Source organism: Geotrypetes seraphini, chromosome 14 (genome assembly GCF_902459505.1).
Source record: "Geotrypetes seraphini chromosome 14, aGeoSer1.1, whole genome shotgun sequence".
In the NCBI taxonomy this organism is placed as follows: domain Eukaryota; kingdom Metazoa; phylum Chordata; class Amphibia; order Gymnophiona; family Dermophiidae; genus Geotrypetes; species Geotrypetes seraphini.
Genome location: NC_047097.1, coordinates 72680655 through 72695261, shown reverse-complemented (window position 1 = coordinate 72695261; position 14607 = coordinate 72680655). Strand labels below are relative to the sequence as shown.

The window sequence follows — 14607 nt, the reverse complement described above, 5'->3', positions numbered from 1 at the left end:
GAACATTCTGGGTTCCTGTTGCAGAAAAAAGGAAAGGGTGAAATAGAGGAACTAAGGAAGAACTTTGCCTTCTGCCCCCAGAGAAAATGGTGGCGAGAAATCTTTGCTTGCTGAATTTCCTACCCCCACCCCCAGTATCCAGGTCCCCTGCAATCAGCACTTTTAGTACTACTTGGCGCCATTTTTAAAAAGCAAAGGACTCAGGACCCGGATGGAAGTTGCTGTGGACACGTGACGTGCGTGACGTTTCCGGCGTCAGCCCTGCCTTCTTTAAAAGAGGCGTCCCTCGCAGGCTGCGCTTCTGACGTCAAACGAACGCGCCCGCTTCGACTTCCGCGTTGCGCCGCTCGGCTCCTCCCGCTCGCCGTAGGCCGCGCGAGGCCGGAAGCGTCCGTTGGAGCCTCCATGGCGCTGTTGGGCAGCGACCCCCTGGCCGCCGACCTGAAGTGGAGCCTCTTCGTGTCGGCCCTGCAGAGCTACAAGCGCGACTCGGTGCTCAGGCCTTTCCCGCCCCTCTACGCGCTCGGGGAGCACAAGGACTTCGAGGCCTTGGTAGGGCCCGGCCCACCCGCTGATGCCCCGCCCACTTCACCTGGGACAGGGATCGTCATTTGCATACGCTGCCTCCGTCATATGCAATTCTCTGCCATGCATATGCCAAAAACCTGACTGGCAAGGGGGTTCTGAAGGACCAACTTGGGAAACACTACTCTAATGCAAAATTCTTGATCTGGTGCAGGGGTCCCGGCGTGCTCTTGCCAGACAGGTATTCAGGAAACCTCCACTGAATATGCATGAGATTGATTTGCATACACTGCCTCCGTCATATGCATATGCCAAAAACCTGACTGGCAAGGGGATACTCCAGGACCAACTTGGGAAACATTGGCCTAATTCAAAATGCTTGATCTGGTACAGGGTACCTGGCGTACCCTTGCAAGACAGGTATTCAGGAAACCTCCACTGAATATGCATGAGATTGATTTGCATATGCTGCCTCCATTATATACAAATCTCTTTCATGCATATTCATTGGGCATATCCTGAAAACCTGACTGGCAAGGGAGTACTGAAGGACCAACTTGGGAACCACTACTCTAATGCAAAATTCTTGATCTGGTGCAGGGGTCCCGGCGTGCTCTTGCCAGACAGGTATTCAGGAAACCTCCACTGAATATGCATGAGATTGATTTGCATACACTGCCTCCGTCATATGCATATGCCAAAAACCTGACTGGCAAGGGGATACTCCAGGACCAACTTGGGAAACATTGGCCTAATTCAAAATGCTTGATCTGGTACAGGGTACCTGGCGTACCCTTGCAAGACAGGTATTCAGGAAACCTCCACTGAATATGCATGAGATTGATTTGCATATGCTGCCTCCATTATATACAAATCTCTTTCATGCATATTCATTGGGCATATCCTGAAAACCTGACTGGCAAGGGAGTACTGAAGGACCAACTTGGGAACCACTACTCTAATGCAAAATTCTTGATCTGGTGCAGGGGTCCCGGCGTGCTCTTGCCAGACAGGTATTCAGGAAACCTCCACTGAATATGCATGAAATTGATTTGCATACACTGCCTCCGTCATATGCATATGCCAAAAACCTGACTGGCAAGGGGATACTCCAGGACCAACTTGGGAAACATTGGCCTAATTCAAAATGCTTGATCTGGTACAGGGTACCTGGCGTACCCTTGCAAGACAGGTATTCAGGAAACCTCCACTGAATATGCATGAGATTGATTTGCATATGCTGCCTCCATTATATACAAATCTCTTTCATGCATATTCATTGGGCATATCCTGAAAACCTGACTGGCAAGGGAGTACTGAAGGACCAACTTGGGAACCACTACTCTAATGCAAAATTCTTGATCTGGTGCAGGGGTCCCGGCGTGCTCTTGCCAGACAGGTATTCAGGAAACCTCCACTGAATATGCATGAGATTGATTTGCATACACTGCCTCCGTCATATGCAAGTCTCTGCCATGCATATGCCAAAAACCTGACTGGCAAGGGGGTACTGAAGGACCAACTTGGGAAACATTGGCCTAATGCAAAACGCTTGATCTGGTGTAGGGGTCCAGGAATAACCCTTGCCAGACAGGTATTTAGGAAACCTCCACTGAATATCCATGAGATTGATTTGCATATGCTGCCTCCATTATATACAAATCTCTTTCATGCATATTCATTGTGCATATCCTGTAACCTGACTGGCAAAGAGATCTGTTCCAGCAGTTGGGAATGGAACCCATGCAGTTCATTTGGTTCAAAGTGCAGTAGTGAAGCTATTTGTGGGGACAAAGCAGTTTGACCGTGTTAACCCTGTTGCCGGTGAGAGGAGCCACACTGGCTTTTTCCTGTCTCTTAACTTATTAACATGTTAACTTTTGCCTGTAGAGCCTTAAGTTCTGATCAACCTGCATATTTGGCCTTCTTTCCTACTCTCCTGCATTTCAGGCTTCGCTTGTTACTGGCCTTGTGGCCTCCAGGTTCTGTTGCCTGGCTTTGGAATGCCATGCCACACTTTCTGTTCATAGAAATTTCATTTTTCTAATCTAAATTGAAGATTGATTTGAAAAGTGGGTCTATCAGCAAGCACTGAAGCCAAGGATAATAATAATAATTTATTCTTCTATACTGCCAAAGCCATAATAGTTCGAGGCGGTTTACAATGAGAAGTACTGGGCAATCAGTGAAAAAAATACAATACAAATCATCAGAAATACATACAAGATAAAAGATTAAAAACAGTGAATCAGGTTACAAATTGATCAAACAACTGTGTTTTTACTAAATTTCTAAAAGTAAAATAAGATGGAGCACGCATAATAATATTACCCAACCAGTCATTCAATTTGTCTGCCCAAAATGCAAGAGTTCGGAGTGAAACAGGACTCTGATTTTATTTTATTTTTTTTAATGAATGATTTGTATGTGTTCGCTGTATATGATTTTTATTATTATTATTAACTGCCTTGGTGTGCTTTATTTTAAAGGGTGATAAGAACATTTTGTAATACATTTTTAGAAAGTGGAGAGGCAGGAGTGACAGTGGCTTGGCACCATCCCCCATGACTAGGTAGGGGGAATAACTCGATATGGGTTGGGATAATCGGGGGGAGCATAATATTTAACAAAAGATTGGGGGCTCTGGTGGGGAGGTGATACCAGTTTTTAACAAGTGATTTGAAGGTCTGCGTGAGTTTTTAAGGGGCTTGGTGGAGATGAGGACTATTTTTTCTAACTCAACAGCCTCTTGAATTTCATCCCTTGGGCTCAGGGATGTATGAGGTAGTAACTTTCCATGGCTAATGCAGCTTGCGAAGTTTAATACAAGCTATTTTGATCATTTTGCATAATAATGAACCAGTTTTTGTGTGTCGCAGCACCTGTTTTCCTGAGTTGTGCTTCATTATTGGCATGACGCAGCTTAGTAATTATAGCCCTGAATTAGAATCCAACATTTTCTCCCACACTGTGTTTAGTTTCCTATGCACACACATTCTGACTTATAATGTGCTTTGTGATCTCTAGTTGGGAAAAGTGTGACATAATTATGATGTGAGTTGTTTAACATCTGCATGAATAGGTTTTCACAAGACGATTTGGAAATCGCACACATTTTTGGAACTTTTCTGTGAGGTATTTTGTTTAGAGCAAGAACCGATTTTGTTCATTGTCACTGTGCTTTCTTTACCACAAGAGATGTTTACACATGTCTGGAAAAACAGGATCCCTTAAGTAGTTGCAAAGTATAGTACTTTGGAGGAGGACCTTTGAAAGTATAGTAGTACTAACTATATTCTTGTATCCCACATACACCATTACTGGTTCAGTGCAGCTTGCAGTAAAATCTAGGCGTTCCCAGAGAAAATAACAAATGAGTTAAGTAACAAGATTTTCATCTCTATTCACACTATAAAACATTTTAAACAACCAAGGGCTAGATGCACTCAAGTCATTCGGCAATACCAACTAGATCACTGTTGGCCAATTCTCTGGCCGATTGTGGACCAGCGATCGATGCACTACCAAGTTTGCATGCAAACCCGACAAATCAATCGCTCAGTTAGCGACTGACACATGTGCAGAGCCTTAACAGCAGTGACAGGGGAAGCAGCCTTCTGTCACTGCTATTAGGGCTTTTTCTTTTTTAATGGCACAGATGTTGTGAGTGTTACACTCGCACAATCTGCCCCATTAAAAAAGAAAAAAGCCCCCACGCTGATGGCCTTCCCCAATGACCCCCACATATGGCAGTGAAAATGGCAGGAGGGATGCCTACTCCCTCCTGCCTGGCCAAATACCCCTGTGCCATGCCCCCACCCGGTCCTGGACCCCGCACCACTGACCCCCCCCCCCCCAATAATTCCCTACCCTTTCTCCTGGAAAAAACAGGCAGGAGGGATGCCCACTCCCTCCTGCCAACAGAGGCCTTCCCCTGAACCATCCCCTACCCTCTCCCTTTCCTCCTTTTTTGGGGGGAGGTGGGGGGGAGGGGGGGATGGTTCAGGGGGGGGCTTCGTTGGCAGGAGAGAATGGGCATCTCTCCTGCCAATTTGAACATAAAAACATAAGCAATGCCTCTGCTGGGTCAGACCTGAGGTCCATCGTGTCCAGCAGTCCGCTCACGCGGCGGCCCAACAGGTCCAGGAGCTGTGCAGTAATCCTCTATCTATATCCCTCTATCCCCTTCCCTCAAGGGGGTGGTGGGAATGGCATGGCAGGTGGGAGGGTCAACCCTCCTGCCCATTTTCTCTCATTGGGGGAGGGGAAGATTCCCAGTGCAGCTTTCATCAGGGGTGATTGGGGAGGGCCTTCATCAGCAGTGAGGGACTATTTTTTCTTTTTTTTTTTTATGGGACAGATATTTTGCACAAAATATCTGTGCCATTGAAAAAAACCCCCAGGCAGTCATTTTTTTCCGATAGCTAAAACCTTTGGGGTTGTGTTTTTTTTTTGTTGTTTTTTTTTTGGCATAGCCAAGCAATGTTAGTGCATCAATCGCTTGGCTACTTTGCATGGGGTTTTAGCTAATTTGCATGGCCAGATCAGAAAAGGGGCGATTGAGGGGGAAAACACGGTAAGCCATTTTGTGCAACGGGCCAGTAAAAGTGATAGTCACCAAAGCTCTGAAAACAGGTTTAGCGACGATTGCAGACTTTAATGCAGCTAGCCCCAAGTCTTCAAAAGTCATCTGAGTAGCACATAGATTGTGGTGTAGTACATATTTAATTCAGAATTTGTGTTCATAGTGGCCTCCTGCAGTCTTGACACATTCATGACGTCTTTGACCCCACAAATCTTGACCCTCACTTCCTGAATGAGGTCATTTTGAAAATGGGGCTCATCCAGTTTTGTAGCAACACCTAGTAATAACTCCAAAACAAATATACTATTATTAAAAAATTATTTGGAAAAATGTCAGTTTTTTCCAGACATCAGACGAGAGGGGGAAAGAGCATTTCGATTCAATAATGGAAGCTTGATCCTCATATCCAAGGATCCTCTCATCAAAGGTCTTCTGCCCTTCTCTTCCATGCTTTGTACCACACATGACGGCTTCTTCCAGGCTTTCTTTTCCACTGCATTATTTATGCCTTCAAGATATTTGACTGTCTTTAAGACCCTGACATCTAGTGAACCACAATTTATATCTAAATCGCTGATTCCATACATACCCCAACGATCTTTACGTTCATCCGAATTAAATTTACTATCTGTCCCTTCTTTAAAAATCATCGGAACGAGAAGAGCAGATATGTTCACTGTCGCAGGTCCACAATGGTGGAACTCCCTTCCCCAGTACATTAGAATAGAACAAGATATTTCAGCTTTTAAAAATTTTTTAAAAACTTATTTGTTTAAGGATGCTTATGACCTTTAAAAATTCTAAATTATCTATTTTGTTTTAATTAATATTCACAAAGTGTGCTTTTAAATTATTTACCCTACCTTTTGTTTTTCCCTTTTTTTCCTGCGCCCTTATTGTAACTTTACCCCCTTTCCCTCTTTTCATGTTAGTTATTATTGGAATTTTATGTTATGTTTAAAGTTGCTTTATTTTATTATGTACATCGCCTAGAAAATTCGAAATAGGCGATTCATCAAGAGCTAAATAAACTTGAAACTTGAAACTTGTCTCTATCATGCTCGCCCATTTCAGAGGGTTTATGGTGCAGACTATGAACCATTTAGGGTATCTCTTTTTTGGTTATTAACTGACATATTTTTCTTGTTAGTTTGCAGACACTAATGCTTTACCAAACTTAAAAGCATTTCTGGACTCCGGATTTGAACCCAATGAAAGGGCCTGGAATCTGCTGATGTGGGTTTTATCATCGAAGAGCGTAACTGTGAAAAGTGCAAAGAAAAATGAGGTAAAATGTCCAGTTCCCGACTCCATTGGTTATTTACTGTATAGCCAAGTTTTACTTGTGCCCAAGAACTGGGTCTTCAGTCGTCACAGACTGGACTTGAATTGTATGATACGAAGATCTAGTGAGGGCTGTACTGGAGAATCTCATTTCAGACTTACCTCTGCTCTAACAGAACAAGGGAGCAAATTACCCCAGCTTTGACTTCCGAATGTACTTTTGTTCACTTCCTCCATAGGTGCTTCAGTATTAGCATATGGTTTCATGGAGTTAGATGAACATAAGAATAGCCATACTGGGATCGATGGTTTTTATGCACAGTCCGCATGCGTTTTAACAACTATGAACTGTTATGTAATTTCTCTAGATAATCTGTTATGTAATTTCTCTAGATAATCTTTGTTACACAATTCTCTCGGTAATGTCCAGATCTCTTATAATTTGTAATCCGCCTAGACCCGCAAGGCACAAGCGGAATAGAAATCACTAATGTAATGTAATGAACAGTTTAGTGTCGTCTACAAAGTTAAACACCTCATTTGTCATTTCAATTTCCAGATCATTTATAAATAGCAGCGGTCCCAATACAGATCCCTGTGGCACTCCACTATTTACCCTCCTCCATTGGCGGGGGTGGGAGGGCATTCTTTTTCACACTTGTTCTGAGAGGCATGCATAGGCAGCTAAGGAAATCGGTGCTGGCTGGAGGGATACCATTGCTGATGTAGACTCCTCTGTGCCCTGATGGGACCTGCACTCAAATCCTCCCATAAGTCTTGTGTTTGAATGATGACAACTGAATCAGAGAAAATAATGTTTGCATTCTTTCAGAAATTAAACACAGAATATACATGTAGTGGTCATCACTTGAACAAAAATCTTCTTTTATTAAAAACCTAGCGACTGAAAACATTATGGTCTCTCAGGGGTAAATAACTCAATAACTAATCTTTACCCCAGATGACAGTAAAGAATTTTAAAATCAAAATTGCTTTATAATAATGAACCTGAAACACAAAATGGCTATGGTCTGCTCTGCTTGGAAACAGAGACTGTGTCTGAATTGAAGAGGGCCTGAGATAGGCACGTGGGATCTCAGAGAGAGAAAGAGATAATGGTTACTGTGGGTGGGCAGACTAGATGGGCCATTTGGCCTTTATCTGCCATCATGTTTCTATTTATTTTAAAAACTTATATTCTGCTGAAATCCTAAGTGGATTACAATAACATAATACAATAAAAAAACTGATCAAACACCACTGTCAGTTAATTTGCGTAGTAAGAGATCGTCTGTGGCCTTCCTAGTGCTGGCAGATTTTTGTTTGACCCTCTGGGCCTTCAAGTCAAACAGAAGCAGAGCTGAGGCCTGATGTCTTGAGCCGCATTTCCTCTCTTTTATATTCCCCACCTCCTCTACATAAGAACATAAGAATTGCCGCTGCTGGGTCAGACCCGTGGTTCATCATGCCCAGCAGTCCTCTCATGCGGCAGCCCTCTGGTCAAAGACCAGCGCCCTCTCTCAGTATAGCTTGGTCTTTGTAGCAACTACTCTGGGCAAGAGCTGCTTCATGAATCCTGCAATCTTAGGCTATCCACTAGGTGTCGGCCTTGACCAAAGCCAAGTCCATCCTGTCTCCCCCCTCATTTCTGCAATATTGCCCTTTTATTTAGTAACATAGTAAATGGCGGCAGATAAAGACCTGAACGGTCCATCCAGTCTGCCCAAAAGTTATACCCATTAAAAAATACATGATTAGATTAAGTTGTCTCTTTGCTATTTCTGGGCTAGATTATAAAGTCTAGTATTGTCCTAAGTTCCAAATGCTGAAGTTGCCGTCCAAGCTCACTCCAGCCTATCCAACCATCCTGTTTTCAGGATATCTACTGTAAAGTCTGGCCAGTAACATCCTCACGATCCAAGTTAATGGCGTTCCCATTGATGCCCTCCCCCAGCCCATCCTACACCAAATCACCACATATAGGACACAGACTATGCAGGCCTCAGTTCTTTAATTTACATCCTTTGTTTTCTAATTAAAGATCCTCTATTTTGATCCCATGCTTTTTTGAATTCCATCACTGTTTTCCTCTCCACCACTTCCCTTGGGTGGGCACAAGCATTGAACTGTTGCACTGGCTTATTTCTAGTAGATTTGTAAATATTTATAAAGCGGTAAAGTAGTGTGAACGCATAGAAATAAAGGTTGTATAGCTGTTCATAGTATCTTCCATCTTGGATCATTTTTGTTATACATGGAAATGCTTATAGCAGGGAAAGAAAGTGCAAGTTTAGAAATGAATTTGACATGTTAAGGGTCATGTTAATGCATACTTAAAAATAAGGTTTAGAATCCCTTGCTGTTTTAGTATGAGAGAGTCCGAGAACTGACAGGATTTTCCAGTTCTGCTGTGCCTAGCCCTGACTTCCTGTTTGAAATAGTGTACTGTGACCAGACGAACACCAACTTTGCAGATGTGAGGGGAAACAGAGACCTCATCTACGCCTTCCACGGGAGTCGTTTGGAAAACTTCCATTCCATCCTTCACAGTGGCCTGCACTGTCACCTCAACAAGGTAGGAGCCATTGCCTCAGAAAGGGCCCTTCTCACAGAACCTGTTTCTGGCCTACTCACAAGGGCCTTAAAAACCAAAACAGAACACCCTTTGGGAGGTATGTGGAGAACCAAAGCCCTGTGAAGTAGGGATGTGTATCCTTACCCCCAGGTTGGCCCAAATACTATTATGTTTGCACATGCAGAAAAATGTTGCAAGCCTTAATGTCTATTTATCTGTCAGTTTAGTTAATGCAGGAATTTTGCTGAACTGAGGCTTCTGTAACCTCAAGCAGCTCCTTTTTAAGTTCAGCCTCTTTGGGGTAAGAGCATTGTAACTATACTGTGCATATTTTCTTGCACACAGCTGCTGGAGCCCTATAAACACTATGTGTTCATAATAGTAAAGAGTGTGACCACAGAATCGATGGCAATGAAAGCACCCTATTGCATGTAATGGCTTTTAGGGTTAAGATAAGATGCCTTTAGCTGTGTCGCCTCTCATGCCTGAGCCTTCTCTTCTCCCACTTCTCTTACAGACCTCATTATTTGGAGAGGGAACCTATCTGACCAGCGACCTGAGTCTGGCCCTGCTCTACAGCCCCTACGGGCAGGGTTGGCAGCACAGCCTTCTGGGCTCAAGACTCAGTTGTGTGGCTCTCTGTGAGATCATCGACCACCCAGACGTTAAGTGCCAGGTGAAAAAGAAAGGTACAGACTGAACACGCTCCAGTCGGAAGGAGAAAATCTTTTTCAATTGAAGCAGCACCATTTCCCTACTATGCTGGCACTGTGTAATGGGTTGGTGTAAAGTCTTGTTGCTAATTAGATCTGGATAAACTGTCACCACTTTTTATAATTAATTCTATGCGCATTACAAATTATTCAGGTACTCAAGCATTTTCCCTAACTGTCCTGGCGGGCTCCCACTCTGTCTAATGTCCCTGGGGCAATGGGGATTAATTGACTTGCCCAGGGTCACAAGGAGCAGTGCGGGATTCGAACCCACAACCTCAGGGTGCCAAGGCTCTAACCATTGCACTAAGCAGGCCTGGTTTTCAGGATATCTCCACTAAATAGATCCAAAATAAGAGGAACTGGCGTGTACAAAATACAAAAACTTGATCAAAACTTCGGTTGTAAATTGCAAAATGCTAAATTAAATTAGTGGTGGTAGTGGGGTGGGGGTGGGGTTTGGCCAATGAGAGAAGTTTGGGGGAGAGCAGTTGAAGCGCTGTGCTCTCTCCCATAGCTCCGGTGCAGGTGTCTTCCCCGTGGCTTCTGAGGCCTTTCCCTTGTTACAATTTTCTGATGCAATTGAATTACTGGAAAATCTGGATTTAGCATTTTGCAATTTGCAACTGGAGTTTTGAGCAAGTTTTTCTCCACTAAATATGCATTACACACACAAGCAGTGATTTTTCTAGTGAACTCCTAGCGTGAAGGATGCTAAATTTACATGAGAAATTTGCATAGGTTAAATATGCTTTCAAGTGCATATTTCTAACCCACTGGTGGCCCCCCGGGATTGAGAGTGAATACCCTGCCATAAGGTAGAGTGCCTTGGGCGAGGGAGGGAGGCGGGGAATGTCTGTGCAAGGAGTTCTGATTGCATGAATGTGAACACAGCTTTCCAGATATTCCACTTGATTTTGACTGGTGTCTGTGCTAACTACAGATGAAACCGAGTGTCAGTGGGAATGCACTAGTGAAAGAAATCCATTGTTTTTGAAAAAGATTACTTTATACTTGTGGGTGGAGAGGAGAAGGGATCATCACAGGGAACGTAGGCCGAGCCATGCTAGAGGTTTGCAGTTTACCTTTTCCCAGTGATGATGTTGTGTACGTCTCATTTGGAATACTGTGTGCAATTTTGGAGACTGTACCTTCAAAAAGATATAAATAGGATGGAGTTGGTCCAGAGAGCTGCTATAAAATTGGTAAGTGGCCTTTGTTTGAGGACAGACTTAGAGCCCTTAATATGTATTCTCTGGAAGAAAGATGGGAGAGAGGGGATAGAGACGTTTAACTCTCTCTGTAGTGTTAATGAACAGTCTTTTTCAAAGGAGGGAAAACTCTGGAGAGGAAATGGGAAGAAGTTAAGAGGTGATAGGCTCAATATGTTTTTTTACAGAAAGGCTGGTAGATGTGTGGAATAGTCTCGCAGTAGAGGTGATGGAAGTAAACACTGTCTGAATTCAAGGCATGCGAGATTTCTTAGAGAGAGGTAGAGATAGTGGATTCTGTGAATGGGCCATTTGTCTTTTATCTGCAGTCATGTTTCTATAACCATAAAGCTCTAGGACCTCACAATGCAGGTGTAAAGAGCCTTAGCCAATAGGAAGAGGAGATGCAAATGTTAAGAGCCTTAGCCAATAGGGAGAGGTGGAGATAGGGGATGCTGTGAATGGGCAGACTGGATGGGCCATTTGTCTTTTATCTGCAGTCATGTTTCTATAACCATAAAGCTCTAGGACCTCACAATGCAGGTGTAAAGAGCCTTAGCCAATAGGAAGAGGAGATGCAAATGTTAAGAGCCTTAGCCAATAGGGAGAGGTGGAGATAGGGGATGCTGTGAATGGGCAGACTGGATGGGCCATTTGTCTTTTATCTGCAGTCATGTTTCTATAACCATAAAGCTCTAGGACCTCACAATGCAGGTGTAAAGAGCCTTAGCCAATAGGAAGAGGAGATGCAAATGTTAAGAGCCTTAGCCAATAGGGAGAGGTGGAGATAGGGGATGCTGTGAATGGGCAGACTGGATGGGCCATTTGGCGTTTTATCTGCCATTATGTTTCTCTGTTTCTACAATCCAGTCTTCACCTTGGCTCCTTAATTAAAAAGTTCAGACCATTCTGTGGTGGTTCGTCGTGGTAGGGAAAGCGGAAGGGGATTTTGGCTTTAGCTCATATCGTTTTGAGCCAGGAATATAGAGTGCTCTTAGCATTTTACAAAATATCAGCCTATTTGTTTTAGTCTTTGTTCCCTCATTTGTGTGTCTCTCATCAGGCTCTGGAGAACAGGACAGGAAGAGAGCACGGGTCCGGAACAGTGAAGGGGGAGATGTGCCTCATAAATATTTTGTTGTGACAAACAATCAGCTTGTGCGCTTAAAATATTTCCTGCTCTATTCCCAGAAGCAGAACAGACAGAGGTAAGCATTTGCATGCAGACATTTCAAACAGTGTTTGTTGTTTCTATTTACAATTTGCTTAGCAGTTGACAGGGATAATTTGCAACCTTTTAAATCAGTCTGCTCTGTATTTAAAGACCCCTGCACTACTACGGTCTCTATTGCAGCCTTGTTGTCAGGATGCCCTATCTTCCCTATTATACTGATATCTTGTTCTGAACTATATCTACAATGATTATACATGATAGAGATGGGAGCACATGCACTGTCTTCTCAAGCATATTCTTTGTGGCAACCTGAAATCCTGATTGAGTTGAGAAGCACTGATTTAAGCTATGGAATTAACTTACGGGGTTTCATAGGATGGAATACTGGAGCATTCCCAGATAATTTTCTAAGCTTTTTGGGGCTATGAGAGGAGGGAGTCTACATGACACCTCCCGTGTGGCTGATTTTTATCTTGATTTCCTAAGAAGGAGGAGGATGTAAGGGAGAGAAGGAAGAGATGTTGAGAAGCTGCAGAATGAATACATCTGTAGGTCAGGAGAAGTTTCAACTGTATGTGGAAACAGATAGGTAGAGATTATGTGGAGTATAGCCAGATTGGTTCAGTACTGATTCCTGCATTAGATCTGGTATTGAGTATCTGGCCTTTTTTTCTCGCAGTGGTCTGACTATTATGGACTCAACATTGGGCCCAAAGCGCATGAGAGGAGAGATGAGACAGTGGTAGGCCATGTGCAAGCGTCGGTAACTTGAACGTTCCTAAATGTGTTGGTAGGGAGGTACGTGTGGAAGTTATGATGGTTAAATGGAGGAAGAACTTTTCATCCTCCTGCGATTCTGGAGTCCAGATGTCTTGCTTGATAACTGTTTATGGACTCCAGTGTATTCCACCTGGTCGTTCCCTCTCTCAAATCCATTAACACACGGAGACAATATATTTTTTCAGTTGTCGCTCCACAATTGTGGAACTTCCTTCCAATACACATAAGGGAAGAACGTCTCATTGATAGGTTGAAAAGCAACTTAAAATGCTTTCTTTTTCAAGATGCTTTTGACGGCTAGTTTTAGAGTCAGATCGCACTTTTTCATTCCAGCTAGATTTTTTGTTTCCCTCCATATTGTTATAGCCATACTTGTCTCATTGACTATCATACACAGTGCTCCCCCAGTCATTCGCGGTATTTTCCGCCTGCGAATGACTGGGCAGGAGAGAGCAGCCGGAGTGCCGGCGAGTGAAGGAAATCACTCGCAGTATGCTCAGACCGCCTCTTCCTGCACTAAAGTTGGGTCTCGCCAATCAGGAGCTGCGTGTCGAAGCCTGACTTTAGTGCAGGAAGAGGTGGTCGGAGCATACTGCGAGTGATTTCCTTGACTCGCCAGCGCTCTAGCTGTCCTCCTGTCTCCCCTGCTAAAAACCGTATTTCCTGGAACAGAACCCCCGCGAATACTGTATTGTATTTCCTCCCCCACTTCTCTGTCGGTTCTGTTTTTGTTTTGTGACTTGTCTATGTTATTGATATTGTCTCCCCGAATTTGGTAACGTATTATTTTATAGATTTGTTCATCGCTTGTATTAAGATTAAGTGATTCATCAAATTTTAAATAAAACTTGATTTCACCACTGTTTTCTCTTTCATTTTTTGTTAGAAGCTGTAGCCCTCCTTCGTGGATCTCCAGCCATCGCTTTGCTGTCCTAATGGTGCTGTACCTCCTGCTCCTGGTTATCATCAGCTTCTCTAACTCTCCTGCCTTTCTCTATTACTGGAACAGAGCTTTTGAATGGAAACGATGAACTGGTGGCTTCAGCTTCAGCCTTACCACATGCCTTAATGTCTGCACCTAAGTGCCCAATGCCCAGGAGTAACACACGTCACCCTGACTCACTGTTTTGCACAACAGCTGTAATCCGGGAGCCCATATGAATTCAGTGAACCTAGCAAAGCCTACGTGCGACTGCCTGTAAGGACCATTTTTCCATGTCATCACACAGCGAGTTAGCATCTCCTGACCGAAGTTGGGGACTTGGATTGAGTTTTCACATGTCTTAGTGGAGTGTTGGTATTGTCTTGCAAAACATCACAACCCTGGTGCTTGCTCACGTGATGTTACATATGATGTATTAGTGCCCAGTGCTAACAGCAGCCTGATTGCTTTGGAGTCAACTAGACCTTTTACAATTCAGTTTTTTCAGGTTTGTATTTGTACCTTTATGATCCAGCCAGGTTTTTTATTTGCTAAAATAAAATCCATGCATTATTTTTATGAACTGCATGCCTTGGGGTTTGGAATCCAACTTCATCCTCCCTCGGCCCCTATCTTTAAGTTCCAGGATGCCTAAAAAAATAGAAAAGGAAATAATAATTATGCCTTGTTGTCACCAAAATATATGTGTTGTTGCACCACTACCTCTTGTGTTGTTTTTCCCATTTTTCTGCTGAAGGCAGTCTGTAGTTTGGGAGGTCCATCTGTGAGGAGATTTAGCACTCCGACTTGTCCTTGTAACCGGTTTTCTCCAAGGACA

The 14607-nt window shown here is 43.5% G+C and overlaps 1 protein-coding gene across 1 annotated transcript; it reads left to right on the top strand.

The window, feature by feature from the left end:
* The first annotated feature begins 314 nt into the window (after nt 1-314).
* Nucleotides 315-14491, top strand: PARP16 (poly(ADP-ribose) polymerase family member 16). Its single transcript, XM_033920823.1, has 6 exons — nt 315-552; nt 6261-6398; nt 8763-8969; nt 9487-9658; nt 11957-12101; nt 13734-14491. Exons 1-6 carry the CDS (start codon nt 406-408, stop codon nt 13876-13878), a joined length of 954 nt encoding a protein of 317 aa, XP_033776714.1. The 5' UTR covers nt 315-405; the 3' UTR covers nt 13879-14491.
* The last annotated feature ends 116 nt before the right edge of the window (nt 14492-14607 follow it).

Bases quoted from the DNA above. Each gene is read 5' to 3' on its own strand.
- PARP16 (XM_033920823.1), top strand. From the start codon at position 406: ATGGCGCTGTTGGGCAGCGACCCCCTGGCCGCCGACCTGAAGTGGAGC. The intron at 553-6,260 runs GTAGGGCCCGGC...TTTTCTTGTTAG, and splicing joins ACAAGGACTTCGAGGCCTTG to TTTGCAGACACTAATGCTTT. The intron at 6,399-8,762 runs GTAAAATGTCCA...TTGCTGTTTTAG, and splicing joins AAAGTGCAAAGAAAAATGAG to TATGAGAGAGTCCGAGAACT.